The sequence below is a fragment of the Schistocerca serialis genome, chromosome 11 (genome assembly GCF_023864345.2).
Source record: "Schistocerca serialis cubense isolate TAMUIC-IGC-003099 chromosome 11, iqSchSeri2.2, whole genome shotgun sequence".
Lineage (NCBI taxonomy): Eukaryota > Metazoa > Arthropoda > Insecta > Orthoptera > Acrididae > Schistocerca > Schistocerca serialis.
Window position 1 is genome coordinate 169,123,172 of NC_064648.1, and position 19,605 is coordinate 169,142,776.

At 40.2% G+C, this 19,605-nt stretch overlaps 1 protein-coding gene across 1 annotated transcript in view; it reads right to left on the reverse strand.

Annotated features, from left to right (window-relative positions):
* LOC126427254 (zinc finger MYND domain-containing protein 11-like) overlaps nucleotides 1-19,605 on the reverse strand; it is a gene marked incomplete in the record, with an annotated part of 213,101 nt that overhangs the window by 38,500 nt on the left and 154,996 nt on the right. The window contains 3 exon segments of the mRNA XM_050089512.1: nucleotides 8,585-8,808; nucleotides 11,974-12,310; nucleotides 13,966-14,115. Coding sequence (XP_049945469.1) covers nucleotides 8,585-8,808; nucleotides 11,974-12,310; nucleotides 13,966-14,115 — 711 coding nt within the window.

The window sequence follows — 19,605 nt, forward strand, 5'->3', positions numbered from 1 at the left end:
AAGAGATGGAAGTCTGACGGAGTCATATCAGATGAATAAGATGGGTGTGATAACAATTTATACCTTAGTTCATGTAATTTGGTCGTGGCAACGGCACATGTGCAGGCGCACATTGTCTTGGTGGAAGATGGCTTTCTTCCTTGGTAAACTTGGCCTTTTTTGCCATATCTTTTGTTGCGATTCGTCCAGCACATTAGCATAGCATTCTCCAGTAATTGTTTGCCCAGTGGGGAGAATCTACGATCAGAATCGCCTTTTCATCCCAGAACACTGATGCCAGGACTTTTCCCGCCAAATGAATTGTCTTTGCTTTCTTTGGTGGTGGAGAATCGGCATGTTTCCACTGCTTTGACTGTTGTTTTGTCTCTGGGGTACAGTAGTGCAGCCAAGTTTAATCTGTAGTCAAAAACCGGCACAAAAATATAGTTCATTTCTCCTAAAATGGGCCAAACATTGTTCCGTATGTCCATTCTCACGCATTTTCGATCTGGCATCAGGAGTCGCGGCACCCACTTCGCAGATAATTTTTCCATTTCTAATTTTTCAGTTAAAATATGATTTACCCTTTCAGATGACATACGGCAAGCGGGAGTAATTTCACGCACTTTCAATCGCCGATCCTCCCTGACCGTTTTGTGCACTTTTGCAACGATTTCTAGAGTAGTGACACATCTCGGCCAACCACTGCGTGGATTGGCATGTAAGCTCTCCTGACCTAATTTAAATTCATTTGTCCACTTGGCAACAGTTGAATACGAAGGAGCAGAGTCCCCCAGTGTACTCTGAAAATCAGCACGAATGTCCGTTGCTTTCATACCTTTCTTTACGAACTACTTAATCACTGCTCAAATCTCAATTTTTTCTACCTTCGCAAATCAGTAAGTGGGAACAACAACAGAGCCACGAAACTGCCACAGCTCTCTTCCAAGAGCACTGACGTGTCACGTGTTTACAGGCAACAGTCCAACGAATATAGAGTTAACAACTCATTGCGCTAGCGCTGACCTCTCGTGGTGATTCTGAAAACTTTTCAAACCACCCTCCTGCAATTTTTTTTTAGCTGTTTATGTGTGAAACTTTATACGGAAGAACATATTTCTGACATGTCGAAAGACCTTTCGGAGTTTGTAGCAATATTCTTTTGGCAGTCTTCTTTTGCTCGATTATTTGAAAGTAGCAAACCTATACAGTCCATTTTTATAGACATGTCTGACAGAAAACCACACCAGTCTATACCAATGTACTCTATAACGTTGCTACTTTCAACTAACGAAGCAAAAGCAAACTGCCAAAAGAACAATGCTACAAACTCCGAAAAGTTCTTTTGTGTGTCAGGAAAATGGTCTCCCATATAATAGTTTCACATGTAAACAGTTAAAAAAAAGTTGTAATCAATGGAGTTCGAATGCAGGACCTTCGGTATGGTGATCTGACGCTCTACTAACTCACCTATGCAGGATCTTCAAATCGACTGTCACAGATACGCTTTAACTGTGCTCGGTAGTTCTGGTGTTACTTTTAATTACTGGTTACGTATCTCCTACTGGACGACAACACACAACACAGACTAAATCGGTGCTCCAGTTGACACTCTATCGACACACGACCTTCGATACCAATCTGAGTGATCCTTCTACTGCCATCCCAGTCGACTACTGGTATTGTGAGTGTGGAATGGAAATGTGAAGGAACAACCACAGCAAGCTACGAACTGGCAACCTCACATACTGACAGATACGGATTGTAAGGCGTTGCGGAGGGTGGTTGTATGACACTGCGAGAAATCGAGTGGAAGGACTCACTCTCGAGCTCCAAAGAATTACCGGCTGTTCGGCCAGCACGACGAGCGTGTGTGAGGAATAAAAAGAATGCGGTACGACGATCGAGTAGCTACTCGTGTGTGTTCAAAGTGGAGTAAACTGTGACACCACTGGACAGTGCACGACTGGAAGCTAGTGATTTATAGTGAAGACTCGTGCTGTGCTCCAACTGGAAGGGTATGGGTTTGGTGAATGCCTGGAGAAAGTTATCTGTCATCACAAGAAGTGCCAGCTGTGACATCCTGAGTAGACGATGTTACAGTACGGGGGCATTTTCCGTTGTTAGGGTGTGGCCCCCTTGTCGCACTCGAGGAAACATTAAATGCGGAAAGAAACGAACACATTTTACGGCACTGTTTGCTGTGTACAATAGGGGAACAGTTCAGAGAGAATGAATTTGTCAGCACGATGGTGCACCCTTTCGTACAGCAGTATCTGTAAGGCAAGATTTTGTGGACAACAATGTTGTTGAAATGGACTGACCTGACCTGCCCAGGACCTTGACCTGAGCCCACTGAAACACCTTTGGGATGAGATAAAATGGCTAATTTGCTCCAGTACGTTTTGAAAGACCTTCGAATTCCAGCAAGATGTACGCTGCATATTTTCACATTACGAAGGCAGAAATTTGAATTCCGCCAAACAACACGTCACTTTCCGATGGGCTTCTGTAAGCCAGTCATAGCTCATGTCACGTGATCTCACCAGCTGATGACAGCATAGGAGAAGTGATATAGTCAGCCAATATCAAGATACTCTTAAGTAGCGCGAACACACAAATAAGGAAAGTTAATGGTTTAAAGTAATATACGTAGCATTCACATATAATACTGGTCTCTAAGATTAATAAGCTGGAAGAAAAGTTAAGCTTCCACATATAATGTTGATCTTTTTTGCGCGTGTTACACTTTAAGATACATCTCACAAATGCGCCAGTAAAATTTTTAATAACGATGTAAATTTATAATCTTCTGGGCTCGAAAATTCTTCTAAATGGTCGTCCTCAAAGAGTCAAACGCTTTGCGATTCAAGAAATTCATCGTACATTTTCGCACATAGTTCATCTTGCGCGAAAGGAAATTTGCTTTGAATGTAACAGTTTTCGAACCACCATTCGCAAAATTTTCCCGCGACCTGTTAGAAACAGGTTTATTTCAGCAGTAGCGAGAGAGCGCCAGATAACAGGTGTCACCGCGCTTGCGCAGCTATGATAACGGAGGAAGCCCATATACACGTTCGTACGTGTAAAACATTAAAAGATCTTACATTATGTCATAAAAGAAACAAGACATCAGAGGATACTTCAACAGCGTCAGAATTTCGTGAACCATACTAAAATGCATAATTCGGCTTAAAATGCACACTCGTATGTAGATTTTCTTGGAGTACCAGTTACCGTATTATCTCATGTTTGGCTCTTTTTATTATTTATTTTATGGCCTTCATTGGACCACAGTAGTCAAAAATACAAAGTTCTAAACAAGATGTTACAAAGGGATACAATTTGGTTTGACAATAACTTAATATGATATTTAGGTAATATAATTATTAGAGGCTGTTCTTATATGAAAGGTGTTTTTCTCTTCTGTCTGCCCAATATTTCTTCATTATTTCAGATATTTTCTTTCTTTCTTCATCTGAGACAACTCTTCCCGTACTCCTTTTACTGATTTTCATTTGTAGTCTGGTTTTCTCTGTCTTATTTTTTAGGTCATCTACTGTAATTTGAAGTTTTTATATCTTCCTTAATTTCTGTGATCCATTTAATGTTGCTCTTGCTATTCCACAATTTTTGTATTATTTTTTTACTAATTCTGTTTTCTGGAGTTCTCATCAGATGTCCAAAGAATGAGATGCGTTTCTTCCTGATTGTGCTCATGACTGGTTCTATTATCTTATATACTGTTTCATTTGATGCTATTCTCCAATGTCCATTTATTTTATACTGTTTGTTTATACATGTCCTAATTATTCTTCTTTCTATTTTTAGTATTCTGTCAATTTCTGCTGTATTAGTTGTTTTGAAGATAGTTTCAGCTGCATACATTATTTCTGGTTGTGTAACTGTTTTATAGTGTTTTAATTTTGCATCTATAGATAGGCTTTTTTTGTTGTATGTAGTTTCGGTACTGTAATTTGCATAGTTCAGTTTTTTTATTCTATTTTGCCAGGATGGCTTCTCATTTAGATTGTATGTTATTACTTCGCCTAAATATTTAAATTTATCAACAATTTTGATTTCCTGTTCTCCTATTGTAATTTTGTTTGCAAGTGGTGGATCAGTTAGCATAATCTCCGTTTTTTCAAATGATATTCTAAGGCCTACTTTCTCTGCTATTTCTTGTAGTGATTTCACTTGTTGCCTGGCTTCTTGAACGGTGTTGGCTAGGAGAGCAAGATTATCAGCGAATCCCAAGCAGTTTAAGCTAATATCATCTTTTGCACTTCCAATTCTTATCCTCTTTGGATTGTCCTTGTACCATTCTCTCATTATGTATTCCAGTGCACAGTTGAAAAGTAATGGTGATGGGCAGTCACCTTGTCTTAAGCCTGTTTTTATGAGGAATGGTTCCGAAATTTCTCCTCTAAACTTCACTTTTGATTTGGTGTTGGTTGGAGTGAGTTGTATTATTTTAATTAGTTTTGGATGGAGTCCTAGATTTCTTAAAATTTTTAATACTGAAGGTCTGTGGAGACAGTCATGCCTTCTTAAAATCTACAAATGTTATTGCCAGAGGTTTGTTCCGTTTCTTGTAGTATGCCATAATCAATTTTAAACTAATTATCTGCTCTGCACAGCTTCTCCATGGTCTGAAACCTCCCTGATATTCCCCTAACTCCTGTTCTAATTGCTCCTTGATTCTTTCATATAGGATCTTGGATAGAATTTTATATGTGCAGTCTAGGCATAATGCCATACGTGCACTTGAAATGCAGCAAACAGTTCAAACTAGCCAATAGTGTGAAATTAAATACTTCGTTTCAAATAAATTGATTGCCTCAGCAGAAATAATTAATGAAAGCCAAATGTCTTTAGCAAGCCAGCAAAAATAACTTCAATGTTCCACAAGGCGATTAGTGCTCGACTGTCAGAAAGCTGAAAATAATATCTGAAACTAATAACATATTTTGGCCATCCATAACTATGCCAACGTATTTTAACAAAATACACAAAAATCCGGTTTGTTCTCATTTAACATGACAGCAACAAACAAAGAGGAAACAACAAAATCACTCAACATAAACACAAGTCACGTGGAGACGACCCACCTCTCCACCACAACTCGGACTGCTCTGTGCATCAGCCCCGGATCTACGATATTTCCGAACCGGGGCAATATTAAGTAGTGCCGCCCAGCCACATTTCTGTAACCGGAAGCGGGAGAAGATACTACTCGTACGCGACTCAACTGCGCATGCGCAAGAGCCCGCCTGCAACTGCTCAAACGAATCTAATTTAAACAGTTGTCACGTCACGATCATCAGAGGCAATTTGCTGATATGAAGCATTACATAGTCTTCCTAAAGCCTTTGACACAGTTTGCTGTTGGCAGACGCTTGTATGAGCACTGCTTTATTGTTGTATATGGCGCATTTCCTTGGCAACTTAAGTTTTATTTTCGTTTTTTTTTTCCTCTCTCATTAATGTTTTGTTGCTGCAGTATTATTCTGTATGTAATGACTTTGTTGGATCACATGCAATCTCTGTTTTCAAGTCCTGACACATATTCGTGTGGATGGTTTTTTGCCCCTGTGTGAGAAGGCACAGAACAAATTTAGCAGCAACACGTCTCATGTGCAAATCCCCACTCAAAATCCACTGGCACGAGTTCCAACTGATTCCTGTCTCTGCTGAAATTTGGTCGATCGTTTGGCGACGACCCTCGTCGATCTTTCGGCGGACCTTTTCAATGTTCTCCGCATTTCGCGATACTGAAGAGCGTCCAGAACGAGCTCGGTCTTTATCACACATCTCACCACGTTTAAAGCAAACAAACCACTCGAAAACCTGTGTGCGGCTCATAGCGTCGTCCTGGAAAGCTTCCTGAAGCATTTGGTGTGTCTCTGTTGCAGTTTTTTTAAGCAGGAAACAAAATTTCACACACACTCTTTGTTCTTTTGAAGTTGCCGTAACGACTTCGCAGAGGTAACCCACCAACAGTCAGTCAGAGAAACACAATACCACACTTGCACATTCAGCTATACACTGACACCGCCTGCACAGCTGTTTCGTGACGATCTCTACTAACACCATCTAGCGTGAGAACCCTGCACTACGTCTACGAGTGGCAGCGCCCTCCGAGTCCGGTTTCTTTCGGGTCCCCCCTTGTAATGTTCAGGCCAAAAATAGGAAAAACAAACACAAACTATGTGTAATATGTTTACAGGAATAAACTGGAACACAGGCACGTAGGCGTTGTTCCACGTTTTGGTTACGCAAAAAAACTGGCTAGGTGTGAGCAGGACACACACACTTTGCATTCCGTACAAAACTTAATGATGTACACAGACAGTTTATCCGTGCTGGGAATCGGGGAAACTTTATTATTTTTGCCCATTAGGAACATCAACACTGGCAAGATATCAGTCCTACAATTTCCGAGGCTGTAGAGAATGTTGTAATTTTAATTATGAAGTTGTATAACAAATGCAAGAGAAGTATTTTTTTCTGTGTAATATAATTACAAATTAACAATTTTCTAATTTTCTCCCCTTTACTTGTAATGAGAAATCTTGCTTCTTGGCAAATTTCATGATTCTACATGGGAAGTACCCTATAGGTAGTCAGCCTGCGAGTATCAAAATATGTGACACAAATGGCCGAATCTTTTGACTGCATTGACTGAGAAATTTTTTACACCGCCAAGGGACATACCTCAGTAGGTGATAAATTTGAACTCGATACATCCACCTGACCCCGAGAAAAAGGGTTTCCGATAGTCACACACACAACAAAGCAATCCAATAAGGATTCTGTCTTTGGTTACTGAGGTACACTACCCTAAAGAGAGATACGTGTCATTTAGAAGATAGAGTTTAATTTTAAAAAAGTATGTCTATCAAAACGACACACCAAAGGATTTATAAATTTAAAACATACATTTACACCAATTAACTGAATATAAATTATGACAAAAGTCTTTTTGACAGAGATTTAAAAATAATTTAAAAGCGTGTGACAGAACTCAAATTCACAACTTCCAGCTCCTAATCACTACGCCACGACATCACTACGGATCACGCCGTTACTTTTAACACTCTAGACAGTCACGCGAAATTCTTTTTTGTGAATTACTGGCAGACAGTGGTCCACTGGAGTGAATGGCTACAGGGTGCGATACCTGGGACCCTAACCTACAGCGTCGTACTGGTGGTTCCGAAGAAGTCGATCCCACCGCTGGGGAGCTCCTGTTGTAAGAAAGAAAATTAAGTATAGTGAATACATAAAACTGGAGGAGAACAACTAGAAACAAAATGAGAGAAGGGAGGATACCTCAGTGAAGTGCCAGTAGAAATGTACATTTACAAAGACCATAAAAACTGCATATTCTCATCAACAGATCCTGACAATGTCATCGGGATACATTGCGGCCACTTAAACTGAAGGCAACTGTACTGCCAACTATTCCCCAGCAATGTTTGCGGCCATACATTTCCGGGCCAGAGGTGTTTACCAGGGACCACAACAGTGCCACAGAATGGTCTGGTAGAAGTGAGCAGAGCCGTACTGCTTTTTCATCACACAAGGAACGAACAAGAGAAATTGGGTTTTGTGAGGCATTCTTTTTTAAGCAAGTAGAAAGCTTCATAAAATTTATCGTATGAACTGATGCTGAACAAATAACTTTTACACAATTTTACACAATTTCGAATATGTCATACGAGTCAATGGTCCAAGAATTGCTAAAATCAACAGAACTGTGTGTGTGTGTGTGTGAGTGAGTGAGAGAGAGAGAGAGAGAGAGAGAGAGAGAGAGAGAGAGAGAGAGAGAGATTGGATCAGTTACAATCACACTGATGGTCATCTTTCAGTTTGCAGCTGTAGATGATTAGATGATCAGATGATTCCTTCAGTAGTTTGCTGTACATCTTTAAAGTGCACTACTAATCCTACTAATCAATAACACTCTTGCAATCCTAAGTATGCAGTGCTTTGGCTGAAGAACGGAAGGATTTCATTAACGTAAGTCTGAAATAAGAACAAAATATTTATTTGTATTTTATTTTTGTTCACCAGCACATGGAAATAATACAATGAAGCTGGCAACAAAGTCTAGTACCATACCGACCTACAGCTTCCGAACTGTATTAATGAAATTCATTGTCCTCTTGTTAGCTCACTTCCCTACTGCTGTGTGCAACAAACTAACAACTAACAAAACAGGTGGCTATACATATGCACTCAAACACAACTGTAACACTTTTGGTGAGAGAAGTAAGAAATGAGGGCGAGAGCGAGAGAGAAGCATTTACTGACGAGGACAGAGATACGTACTGTCCCGCAATTTGAAATATTAATCTCCCCGGTCGACAACACTGGTAATCCGTTGGCAATACGTCGGCAAATGCCTGCACCCTCAGGAATACTACACAGCGATACCTCAAAATTGTCATTTATTGCAATCGTATTGCAGCAATGCTGATGGCAGTACTATTGCAGCCAAATACTGTTGTAAAATATGGCCCACATTCACGCACCGTTAAGTAAACAATGACAAAATTGTCACAAAAGTCACTGTCAGGCAAGACCCGAGACCTCATACCTTGACCTCTGCCTTGACCTTGCTGGTGGAGGATATGGAGCTGTCGCCGCCCTCCGAGAGTGCGGGCGTGGCCGACGCGGGCGTGGTGGCGGCGGCCGCGGCCGGCGGCAGCTTGGCCTCGGCGGGAGGCGTGGCGGAGCCCAGCGTGCGCGGCGCGTGTTCCTCGTCTTCGGACACCGCCACGGGGACACGTGCGGGAGCCGACACGCGCTTGTCCGCCTTATCTGCGGAGGAAGGACGGCGTCGTGCGAATACGAGAAACAGTCTCGACTACACTGGTACTGATACGGACATATTAAAATCGTTACATTGTTATCTGCTTCACCACAGATTAGGAAATCCTGCTGTAATATAGCTGCCAATGTTGTGTAGTACTGGAGTATAAGATACACACAACTAAAATTTAACTCGATACACTTTTATATTTCATTTTTGTGGTTTACCTTTATCTTCACCTTTTAATGTCCACATTTCCTTTTAGTCTTGCTCTGGCACTTTTCAATTTTGATTTTTTATTTGTAATTTTTCTTTAATTTAACCTCATTATTCAGTAAATGGAGAAGTTGAAGTCAACCAGTTACAAGCATACATCAAACCATAATATTGTTAATGGTACTTCATTCACATAATTTCACAACTAGAGATCAGTTTTGTAAAAGTCACATTTAATGGAAAGGTGTACATACAACCTGGTATTCTAACTGTTGAGGACAAATGTTAGAGCCCATTACAAATAATAAATTATTAATTGGAAAAAGCAAAAGATAAAATTGGGAGACTTTGCAATGTAGTCAGAAAATAATAGTGGTCTAATATTAAAAAAAAAAATTAATTTTAGTTATGTTGGTTAAGAAGACCAAGTAACACGGCATATAGTAAAAACACTATTACAAATTTCTTGATTATGAAAGTTATAATTATATCATACACAGTAACCAAGAAGAGAGTACGTAGACTATCAAAAATTGCAATCGTAAATGTGTTTGCGACCACACGGCTCAGTATTGTCTTAGCACAGTTCAGATCCAACTGTTATATGTAATATTTGTTGTACTGTGTGCTGCATTATAATGGTGAAGATTGGACTCCAAAGTGCGCGTCATTTATGTTGGCGGCCGAGTTTAGGTTCGTTCTGCGCATCTGATGTCACAAAAAACAGTCAGCCAATGAACAGAGAACGACGTTGCCAGAGCTCGACTGCAGTGCAGAGCACGGACGAGTCGCTTCAGTTTTAGAAACGTTCAGTCATAAATAAAGTAATAGAACAGAAGCAATGTCTTGATAGCAGACATTCTTTTATAGAAAGTTTGGAAAAAGCATTCTTTATACCAATTGCTTCATATTCTATTAGTTAATTAAACCAAACAAGCAATAAGACTCCTAATTCAGGCGATAGCATGGAAAGGTGTTTGTATCACTCCCACGAACCGCTTTTTCGTGGTAATTGTTTATTTCCTATTGTACTTCGACGAAACGTGAGTAATTCATAGTCATACCAACAGTGTTTGTCAGTATTTTGCGTGACGTGTTATAGTACATATATGGCATTATATAGCCAGATGAGGTGCGTTAGCGTAACGGTTAAGGTGTTGGGCTGCTACGTGAAAGGTTATGAGTTCAAACCTTGTGCGGTGCTTAATATTTTCATTATTTAAAAACAATATCGAAGTGCCTTACTTCACAAATTATATTGGTTTGAATGCAATTTTTTGAAATTTCTAGTGCTTTGTCTCTTCATTAACCCTTTCGCTGCTGCAGACACGTGCTCCCCGCATTCCGCGCTGTGCGCGATTTTGTCATCACTGCACTGCTCGCCTGTGGAGACACGTGGTGTTCCCACTGCTTTGACACACTTATCATTCGATTTCACAAAAACTATTTGGCCCAAAAATTTGATTTTTACACGTCTTCTTGACTGATACCTTCCCCCCATAAATGACTTAATTTTGTTTCGATGTTCAACGCAGTTATTATGCAGCATTAAATGTAGTAAACCATTGCACGAAATTTTGAAGAGTTTGCAGAGGTAGAAGTCCATAGGGTATACTTCCCGTATGGTCGATTTTAGTTGCCACAATGTTGAGAATGAAATGTGGACAAGATACCTAAATTTCATATAAAATTTACTGTATAATAATATCTCATTTAATTTAAGTACGACATAGGTGTCATATGTAATATTGAGAAATATTACTTCTTTCGCGACTGTAATAAAAGTATTATTTACACCGGGCGCGAAGTGGCATCAACTAAAAAGAGCTCGCAATACGGCAGCTGAACTTCCCCGCACAGGGCCTCCCAGCCAACAACGCCATACGATCATTTCATTTCATTTCATTTCTCAGCACAACATACATTGCAACACCCTTACAAGTTTTACAGACCATTTCTGAGCACCCCGTATATAGAAACCACACCCATTAGGACCCACTGGAAACTGCAGGTTCCTCCCACCAACACACTCAGAACATAACCTTACGGAATATCTCTGTTCCATTTCCTCCAAACTTTGGCGAGTTGAATCTAAGTGCCCAAATATCAATTTCCTAAAGCAGTACAGTGCACTTCTCACATACACTCAAAAAAATCTTTCAAGCACTGTTAAGCATAAGAAGTTTCCCTCATTTTGACAGCTGCGCACACACGTGACATTTTCAGTACCGTACAAAAAAATATTTATTTTCTTTTTGATGTTTCACAATTAGTACCAAATTTTAATTTATTATGAACACACACTTTTCATGTGATTAGCAGCAAAAATAAAAAGCGTTCTTTTTTATTAAAAAAACTGGCCAAAAGCAAGTAGGAAATGTGTATTGAGTATTCCATAGCAACCTAATTGTGTACGTATGCAACTCATCCATCCTGAAACTCTACAATCGCAACAAATTTTGACTTATTTATATCGATACTGGCAAGATATCGATCATGAGAATTGTGAGACCGTACCAAAATCTCCACAGCAGTCCAGTTCCTCAGAACAGCCCAGACATACAAAACAAGTGAGCTGGGGACTTCAGTTTATATACCGAGAGAGAGAGAGAGAGAGAGAGAGAGAGAGAGAGAAGATTTAACAAAACATTTTTTACTTGCTTACTTAAACATGACAACAACTTACAATGTATGTTTCCCTGCAGTAATGGTTTTGAGAGGCGCTGATGTCCTAGCATACCTTCAAACACTACAATCATGAAAAAATTTGAGAGAGCTAGTCCACAAGGTCCTCTTATACCCGAACCACTTTTGAAATTTTGTCAGCGTAGTTTGGGTCGACCCACCACAGCTCGAGCTTGACTCTTTCTACACCCTGGAGGTTTTCCTTTTTCGTGCAAACTACAAAATGTGACAAGCTAATAGAGAGAGAGAGAGAGAGAGAGAGAGAGACGTACCTGCTGCTGCGGCAAGAGCCGTGGTCGTCTTCCTGCGGGTGCCGGCTGCCGGGGCAGACTGTCGCTTGGCAGGGACCACCTCCTCCTCTTCCGATTCGTCCTCGTCGTCGTCGTCATCGTCTTCCTCCTCCTCCTGCTCCTCCTCTTCCTCATCTTCGTCGTCGTCGCTCTCCTCCTTCACTTCCTCCTCCTTCACCACCTTCCTCGGCCGCCCCACCTTCCTAGGTGCCCGCTGCAGTTTCTTTGCCTCGGCCACCGCTACCGCCGCGGGGTTCTTCGGGGGGCGGCCCCGACCGCGTTTCTTCGGCGGTGGGGATTTTGTCTCGGAATCGTCATCCTGCAATCGGACAGGTGTCGTAAGCTGTCAAATAACGTACAGACGGACGTACTGCGACCCGTGGGTGAAGTGACACTCGCACTACGCTCGGAAATACATGAATGACAGAGCAGCAGCACTCGGAAAATCACCATATTACGCTGTTGATGTATGAAATGTTTTCTGTCATATATGATCAATTTCAATATTGTGATATTAATTTCTTATAAATGATTGGCAACAACTTTTTATGAGAATTTCATTAAAAAAAAAAAAAAAAAAAACAGAAGCAATGACAGAGATGTGTGTTTCTATGAAGTCAACGATATAGTCTGAATCCTAGTATCCTAAATATTGTGAAGCACATTACGAATGAAAGAAATATTGTAATACTTAAAAAAAAAAATTAACTTCACCAGAAAGTAAAGCTAAATTTCTTTCTCGGCACGAAAAATCATTCCTTGTCGATTAATCAAAGCGATTATACGAATTTTGTACTACCACAATTTTATTATTTAAAGTAATATTGAGAAATTACTGAACCTGGTAAAAGAATGAATTTTAACCTTTATTCAAAAATACTAGCCACTTCTATGTTTTTAATAAATTCACATATCCAGACCTGCCTTGTAATTTCCTTTCCTTTGTGAGACATTTGTATTTAATTATTATATTTTTATAGTGATTTGCAAATATTTGGAAGTCACGAAATCTATTCGCAGTTGCTAATATGGACAACCATTAACAGTTGTATAATGGAATGGCGACAGTGAAAATTTCTGCCAGACTGGGACTTCGCCCCGAATTTCCCACTTACTGCGAGCGGTAGCCTTAACCGCTCCGACTATCCACGCGTGACTCACGGCCGGATCCAAACTTCTGCACGGAGTCAACTACATATCAAAAAGTTGCACGTAACGCTAAGGCGACCACTCGTGATAAGCGGGAAATTCCGGTTTGCGTCCCAGTACGGCACAAGTTTTCTTTGCCGTCATTCCATTACACAGCTGACAACTGTCCATACTTGCAACGGCGAGTAGTCGCCGCAGTGCCCGTTCCTTCGGACACGCGTGCACGTCTGAAGGAGCATCGCATCGTACCTCTGAACAGGACAGGCACTGCGATACGGTATTTATCTGCCGACACCAGGCAAGCGTCGTTCAACTGAAATGTCTCCCCTGTATGGAAATATTCATAGTGGAAGTATCACTGCAGCATTGTATACTAGGAAGGGTCGGTCAGTCAAACTCGGGAATATTAAACATTGTCCGAATTATACAGTTTGTAACATATTCTCGTATTTGAGTAACTAACTTTCGCGATTACTTGCCAGTACAAATGTGTTTCTTCATACACTTATTAGTAATTGTTACGTAGGCTGAAATTCAATTGAGAGCAACTGGTTTCGAGAATTAACTGTCCACTTTAGGACTGACGACAATCTTATTTCTTTATATAATTAAAATTTTACTCAACTGGAGTTTCTTCAACTAATGACAAATTAATCTTTATAATTACGAAAACGTTATACTGATCCATCATCAGGGCTGTGTATCCATCTGCCAAATTAGTGATTAGTTGCATACCCTATCATTCGATCGCAGCATATACTGAAGATCGTGGCAGGGTTACAGCTTCTATCTTACACGGGGAACAGACCTAGCGAGCGCACGTACCTCATCGCTCGACTCCTCGTCCTCGTCTTCGTCGTCGTCCTCGTCCTCACTCGACGACGCCTGCCGCCCCTTGCTCTCCAGCTTCTTCAGCAGCTCCTGGTGGCGGCGCAGCTCCTCGCACGCCTTGTTCCACGACGACGTGCGCTTCACCTGAGTTTGTGGAAAAATTTAGCGAGACAGTCGTGCCAGTTCAAATTCGTCTGTTACACAGTACAGTATGTCCAAAAATAATGCCTAAAACTCTCTACTGCATCCAAACGGGCCTCGAAAGGCCCGACGACACCGACCGACCGCGGTGCCGTCCTCGGCCGATAGGAGTCACTCGATGCAGTCGGGGAGGGGTATGTGGTCGGCACAAAGCTATCCCGAACACTGTCAGTTTTCGAGGCCGGAGCCGCGACTTCTCACTCGAGTAGCTCCTCAATTTGCCTCGCGAGAGCCCAGTGCACCTCGCCTGCCGACAGCGCTCGCCAGACCCGGACGGTCACCCCTCTGTCTGCTAACCGAGCCACCGGCACTTAACTTTGGTGATCTGACAGGAACTTGCGTCACCACTACAGCAGGCCATCGGCATAAAAGAATGTCCGAGTTATAAATTTTAATAGTATCCATTGTGAGCAGTTTACAATTTTGATTTGAGATCACTAACTCCCACAGGTTTAGATAACCACACTTAATGGTGCTATGTTGTCTACCAACTTGCAATGCCACATACATAAAATGCAACCCCGTAGCATCGAGCATTTTGTATTCTGCTGTTTGCTAAGAGTGTACAGTAATTTCAGTTCAGCATGCTGTCCATCTAACGTTTAATTGCAATCCCCCTTGTAGGAAAATCATCTGCCGACAGTATAGTTGATTTGAAACAACTGGATATTAGGTTGGTGCGTAAGTTCATTGCGCTTTTGTTCTAGTCATTCCACCATCGCGCGACATTTGCACACAACAGGAAAGATTTAAGAATCGGGTGTACAGGTTGCGCAGCAAAAATTGGCAGGTGTCCATATTTGCATCTCCGATTGCTCGTCATCAATTTGCTCACAAACAACACCAAACATTCATCACTTATCATTACTGGTGACAAGAAATGGTGCGTCTATGCTAACGAAAGGAAAGGAAAGGAAAGGAAGCGTTTAACCCCAACAAAGCAATAACTCTCCATACAAAGACAAGCATGCAGCCACAAAAGATAATTTTTTGCACCTGAAGGAACAGCAACAGTGTGGTGTACTACAAATTGCCTCTCCAAGTTGTAACCGTCACCCTTGACATTTACTGTCAACAACCGACAGGTCTTTCAGGCACAATGTGACAACAATGACCGGGAAGATTGCACGAAAATGATGCCATTCCACAATAACGCCTGCCCACAATCTGTTGAGACTGTCAAAACCACTATACCTCGTTTACCTGATCTCGTGCACTCTGATTTTCACCTTTTCCGCTCTCTTTCGAGCAATATGCACTCCGAACACGGCTCGGTGACTTTTTGTCTCAAAACCGTGTGATTTCTGCAGTCGTGGAATCTGAAAGTTACCCCAGCATTAGCATAAAGTTTAACAGTGAAGGACAAATATTACTGACGACTAAAGTCCCTGTTATGTGTATCTGTCGTGTTTACCAAACTCACGGAAAAACGCTAGAACTAATGTACCGACCCAGTATGTGTGTGTAAAGGGAAAAGAACGATCGGAAGTGTCTGGTGAAGATGTTGACCATTTCAGAGCATCTTACCTTCACAGTCCTAAGGAAAGTCAGTCCAGATAGCAAGTCTTGAACTTCAGTTGCCAAAGATGGCAGTGTGGGAGGTTTTACGAAAACGTTTACACAGGCGTCCATACGAGTTACAGTCGGTACACATTTCAAAGTCAGTCGAGTATGGCGCATGTTGTGACTTTGCAAGTAAAGTGTTCCAGCAGTAAGACGACCATCTCGATCGTGTTGTGTTCAGTGAAAAGGCAACTGTCATATAAGTGGAAAAGTAAATAACTACAATGTCAGACTGTCCTCACAAACTCAAACAACATCAATGGAATCTCCAAAAGTAAACATTTTCTGTGCTATGTTCCGTCATGTATATGGACCGTGTTTTCCCCCTGTAGCCACCGTATTGGGTGTTACTCAACTGATGTATTGCAGGTGTGGCTCTTTCCCCAATTACAAGGTGAAGCTGAAAACTTTATTTGATAACAAGATGAGGCCCTCCCCATTGGCAACTCTTTGTACGATAGGGGTTGGACGTCTTACAAGGGGAAGGCTTCAGACACGGCCCACCGATTCGGCTCAAATTTGGCAGGTCACTTGTGAACAACCTAAAACGAAGGACTTTTTAAGATATTTTGGCTCTTAAGACCATTCCGTTTTTGAGAAAAATCACCCCTAAAGGTCACGACAAGCAATAGACTCAGCAAAATTGGCGGGATCGGTAGACAATTTTCACGAGTAGGTGTGGGTTCCAAAAAAGTATACTTTTCCAGAAATCGAGGAAAGAATCTTTTACAACAGTCACTTCTGTAGTATCCACACGGTAAATGCTTTTCAGGGATAGCGCAATGGCCAAGGTAACTAGCTGGGAAGCTGAGAACCAGGGTTCGAATCTCGAGGAAACTATACAGTTTTCATTTTTTTACGTTGTAGTTTTTCATATCAGAATTCATAGGGATTGAGTGTTAATAAGGTATGCAACTCAAAATGGAATAATAATAATAATAATAATAATAATAATAATAATAATAATAACCCAGCTAAATATCGCCCCATAACATGCCTACCAACAATATACAAAATATTAACTTCAGACATTAAACAGAAATTAATGACACATACAACACAGAACAAAATTATAAATGAAGAACAAAAAGGCTGTTGCAAAGGAGCACTGAGGATGTAAAGAGCAACTGATAATAGATGCAGAGGTGACATATCAAGCTAAAACTAAACAAAGGTCGCTACACTACGCATACATTGATTACCAAAAAGCTTTTGATAGTGTACCCCACTCATGGTTACTACAAATATTGGAAATATACAAAGTAGATCCTAAATTGATACAGTTCCTAAACATAGTAATGAAAAATTGGAAAACCACACTTAATATCCAAACAAATTCAAATAATATCACATCACAGCCAATACAGATTAAGCGTGGAATATACCAAGGAGACTCATTAAGTCCTTTCTGGTTCTGCCTTGCTCTGAACCCACTATCCAACATGCTAAATAATACAAATTATGGATACAATATTACTGGAACATACCCACACAAAATCACACATTTGCTATACATGGATGATCTAAAACTACTGGCAGCAACAAATCAACAACTCAACCAATTACTAAAGATAACAGAAGGATTCAGCAATGATATAAGTATGGCTTTTGGAACAGACAAATGTAAGAAAAATAGCATAGTCAAGGGAAAACATACTAAACAAGAAGATTACATATTGGATAACCACAGCGACTGCATAAAAGCGATGGAAAAAACGGATGCCTATAAATATCTAGGATACAGACAAAAAATAGGAATAGATAATACAAATATTAAAGAAGAACTAAAAGAAAAATATAGACAAAGACTAACAAAAATACTGAAAACAGAATTGACAGCAAGAAACAAGAAAAGCTATAAATACCTATGCCATACCAATATTGACCTACTCATTTGGAGTAGTGAAATGGAGTAACACAGACCTAGAAGCACTCAATACACTTACACGATCACAATGCCACAAATATAGAATACATCACATACATTCAGCAACAGAAAGATTCACATTAAGCAGAAAGGAAGGAGGAAGGGGATTTATCGACACACAAAACCTATATTATGGACAGGTAGACAATTTAAGAAAATTCTTTCTAGAACGAGCAGAAACTAGCAAAATACACAAGGCAATCACTCATATAAATACATCGGCTACACCACTGCAATTTCATAACCACTTCTACAACCCTTTAGATCAAATAACATCAACAGACATGAAGAAAGTAAATTGGAAAAAGAAAACACTACATGGCAAGCACCCGTATCATCTAACACAGCCACACATCGATCAAGACGCATCCAACACACGGCTAAGAAAATGCAATATATACAGTGAGACAGAAGGATTCATGATTGCAATACAGGATCAAACAATAAACACCAGGTATTACAGCAAGCATATTATTAAAGATCCCAATACCACAACGGATAAATGCAGACTTTGTAAACAACAAATAGAAACAGTAGATCACATCACAAGCGGATGTACAATACTAGCAAATACAGAATACCCCAGAAGACATGACAATGTCGCAAAAATAATACATCAACAGCTTGCCTTACAACATAAACTTTTAAAACAACACATTCCTACATACAAGTATACACCACAAAATGTACTGGAGAATGATGAATACAAATTATACTGGAACAGAACCATTATAACAGATAAAACAACGCCACATAACAAACCTGACATCATACTCACAAATAAAAAGAAGAAATTAACACAACTAATCGAAATATCCATACCCAATACAACAAATATACAAAAGAAAACGGGAGAAAAAAATTGAAAAATACATCAACTGGCTGAGGAAGTCAAAGACATGTGGCATCAGGATAAAGTTGACATCGTACCAATTATACTATCAACTACAGGAGTCATACCACACAATATCCACCAGTACATCAATGCAATACAGCTACATCCTAACATATATATATACAGCTACAGAAATCCGTAATTATTGATACATGTTCAATTACCCGAAAGTTCCTAAATGCAATATAACACATACCGTACAGTTAAAAGGAAGTGACGCTTGATCAAGGTCCGCGTCACTCCATTTTTAACCGGACTTAACGTCTGAGAAAGTGAAGATAATAATAATAATAATAATAATAATAATAATAATAATAATAATAATGTAGGCAAACTAATTTTCCAAATGACGTGAATTAGTAAACAATTAAACTTTTATGCCTTTTCACTGGTAGCGCGATGGTCAAGGTAACTGGCTGCGAAGCGGAGAACCCGCACTTGAATCTAGAGGAAACCTAGCGGATGTTATTCTTCTCGTTTGTATTTTCCTGTATCTCAAGTGATAGGGATAGGAGGGTTAATAAGGTAAATAAATAAATATGGAATAATAAAAAGGTAGGCAAATAAATTTCTCAAACCTATTGGGATAGTAAGCAACTAAAATTTTACTCTTTATCACATTATAATTGCTCTACCAGTCACTGTACGTGTCCTCACTTTTCTTCGAACAACTAGACGGGTGGTACTTACATAAACATTCGAAACAAATATACTCGTGGCACCAAGAACATCTAATGCATGCAATCTTTCAACAGCTACACTGTTCCTTCTAAAGAGTCAGTAGAAAACAAACTTGGTTTACATTTAAAAATAAGTCTTTTTTGGGAATTAATTTTGTTGTGTATCACATATACGATATCATTGCCTGAAAAGTCGGTGCTAAAAGTTGGTTTTGAATTATGCTGTGTTATTGCATCCGCGTGGTTGCGCAATTCCCACTCGGTTTCCAGAAGCACACTGCAATTGTGAAGCCTCGAAATAAAGTTTTTAACCTGGTGATAGAAATAAACACATACGGCTGGCACGCAGGTATGCAATTTGACAGTAT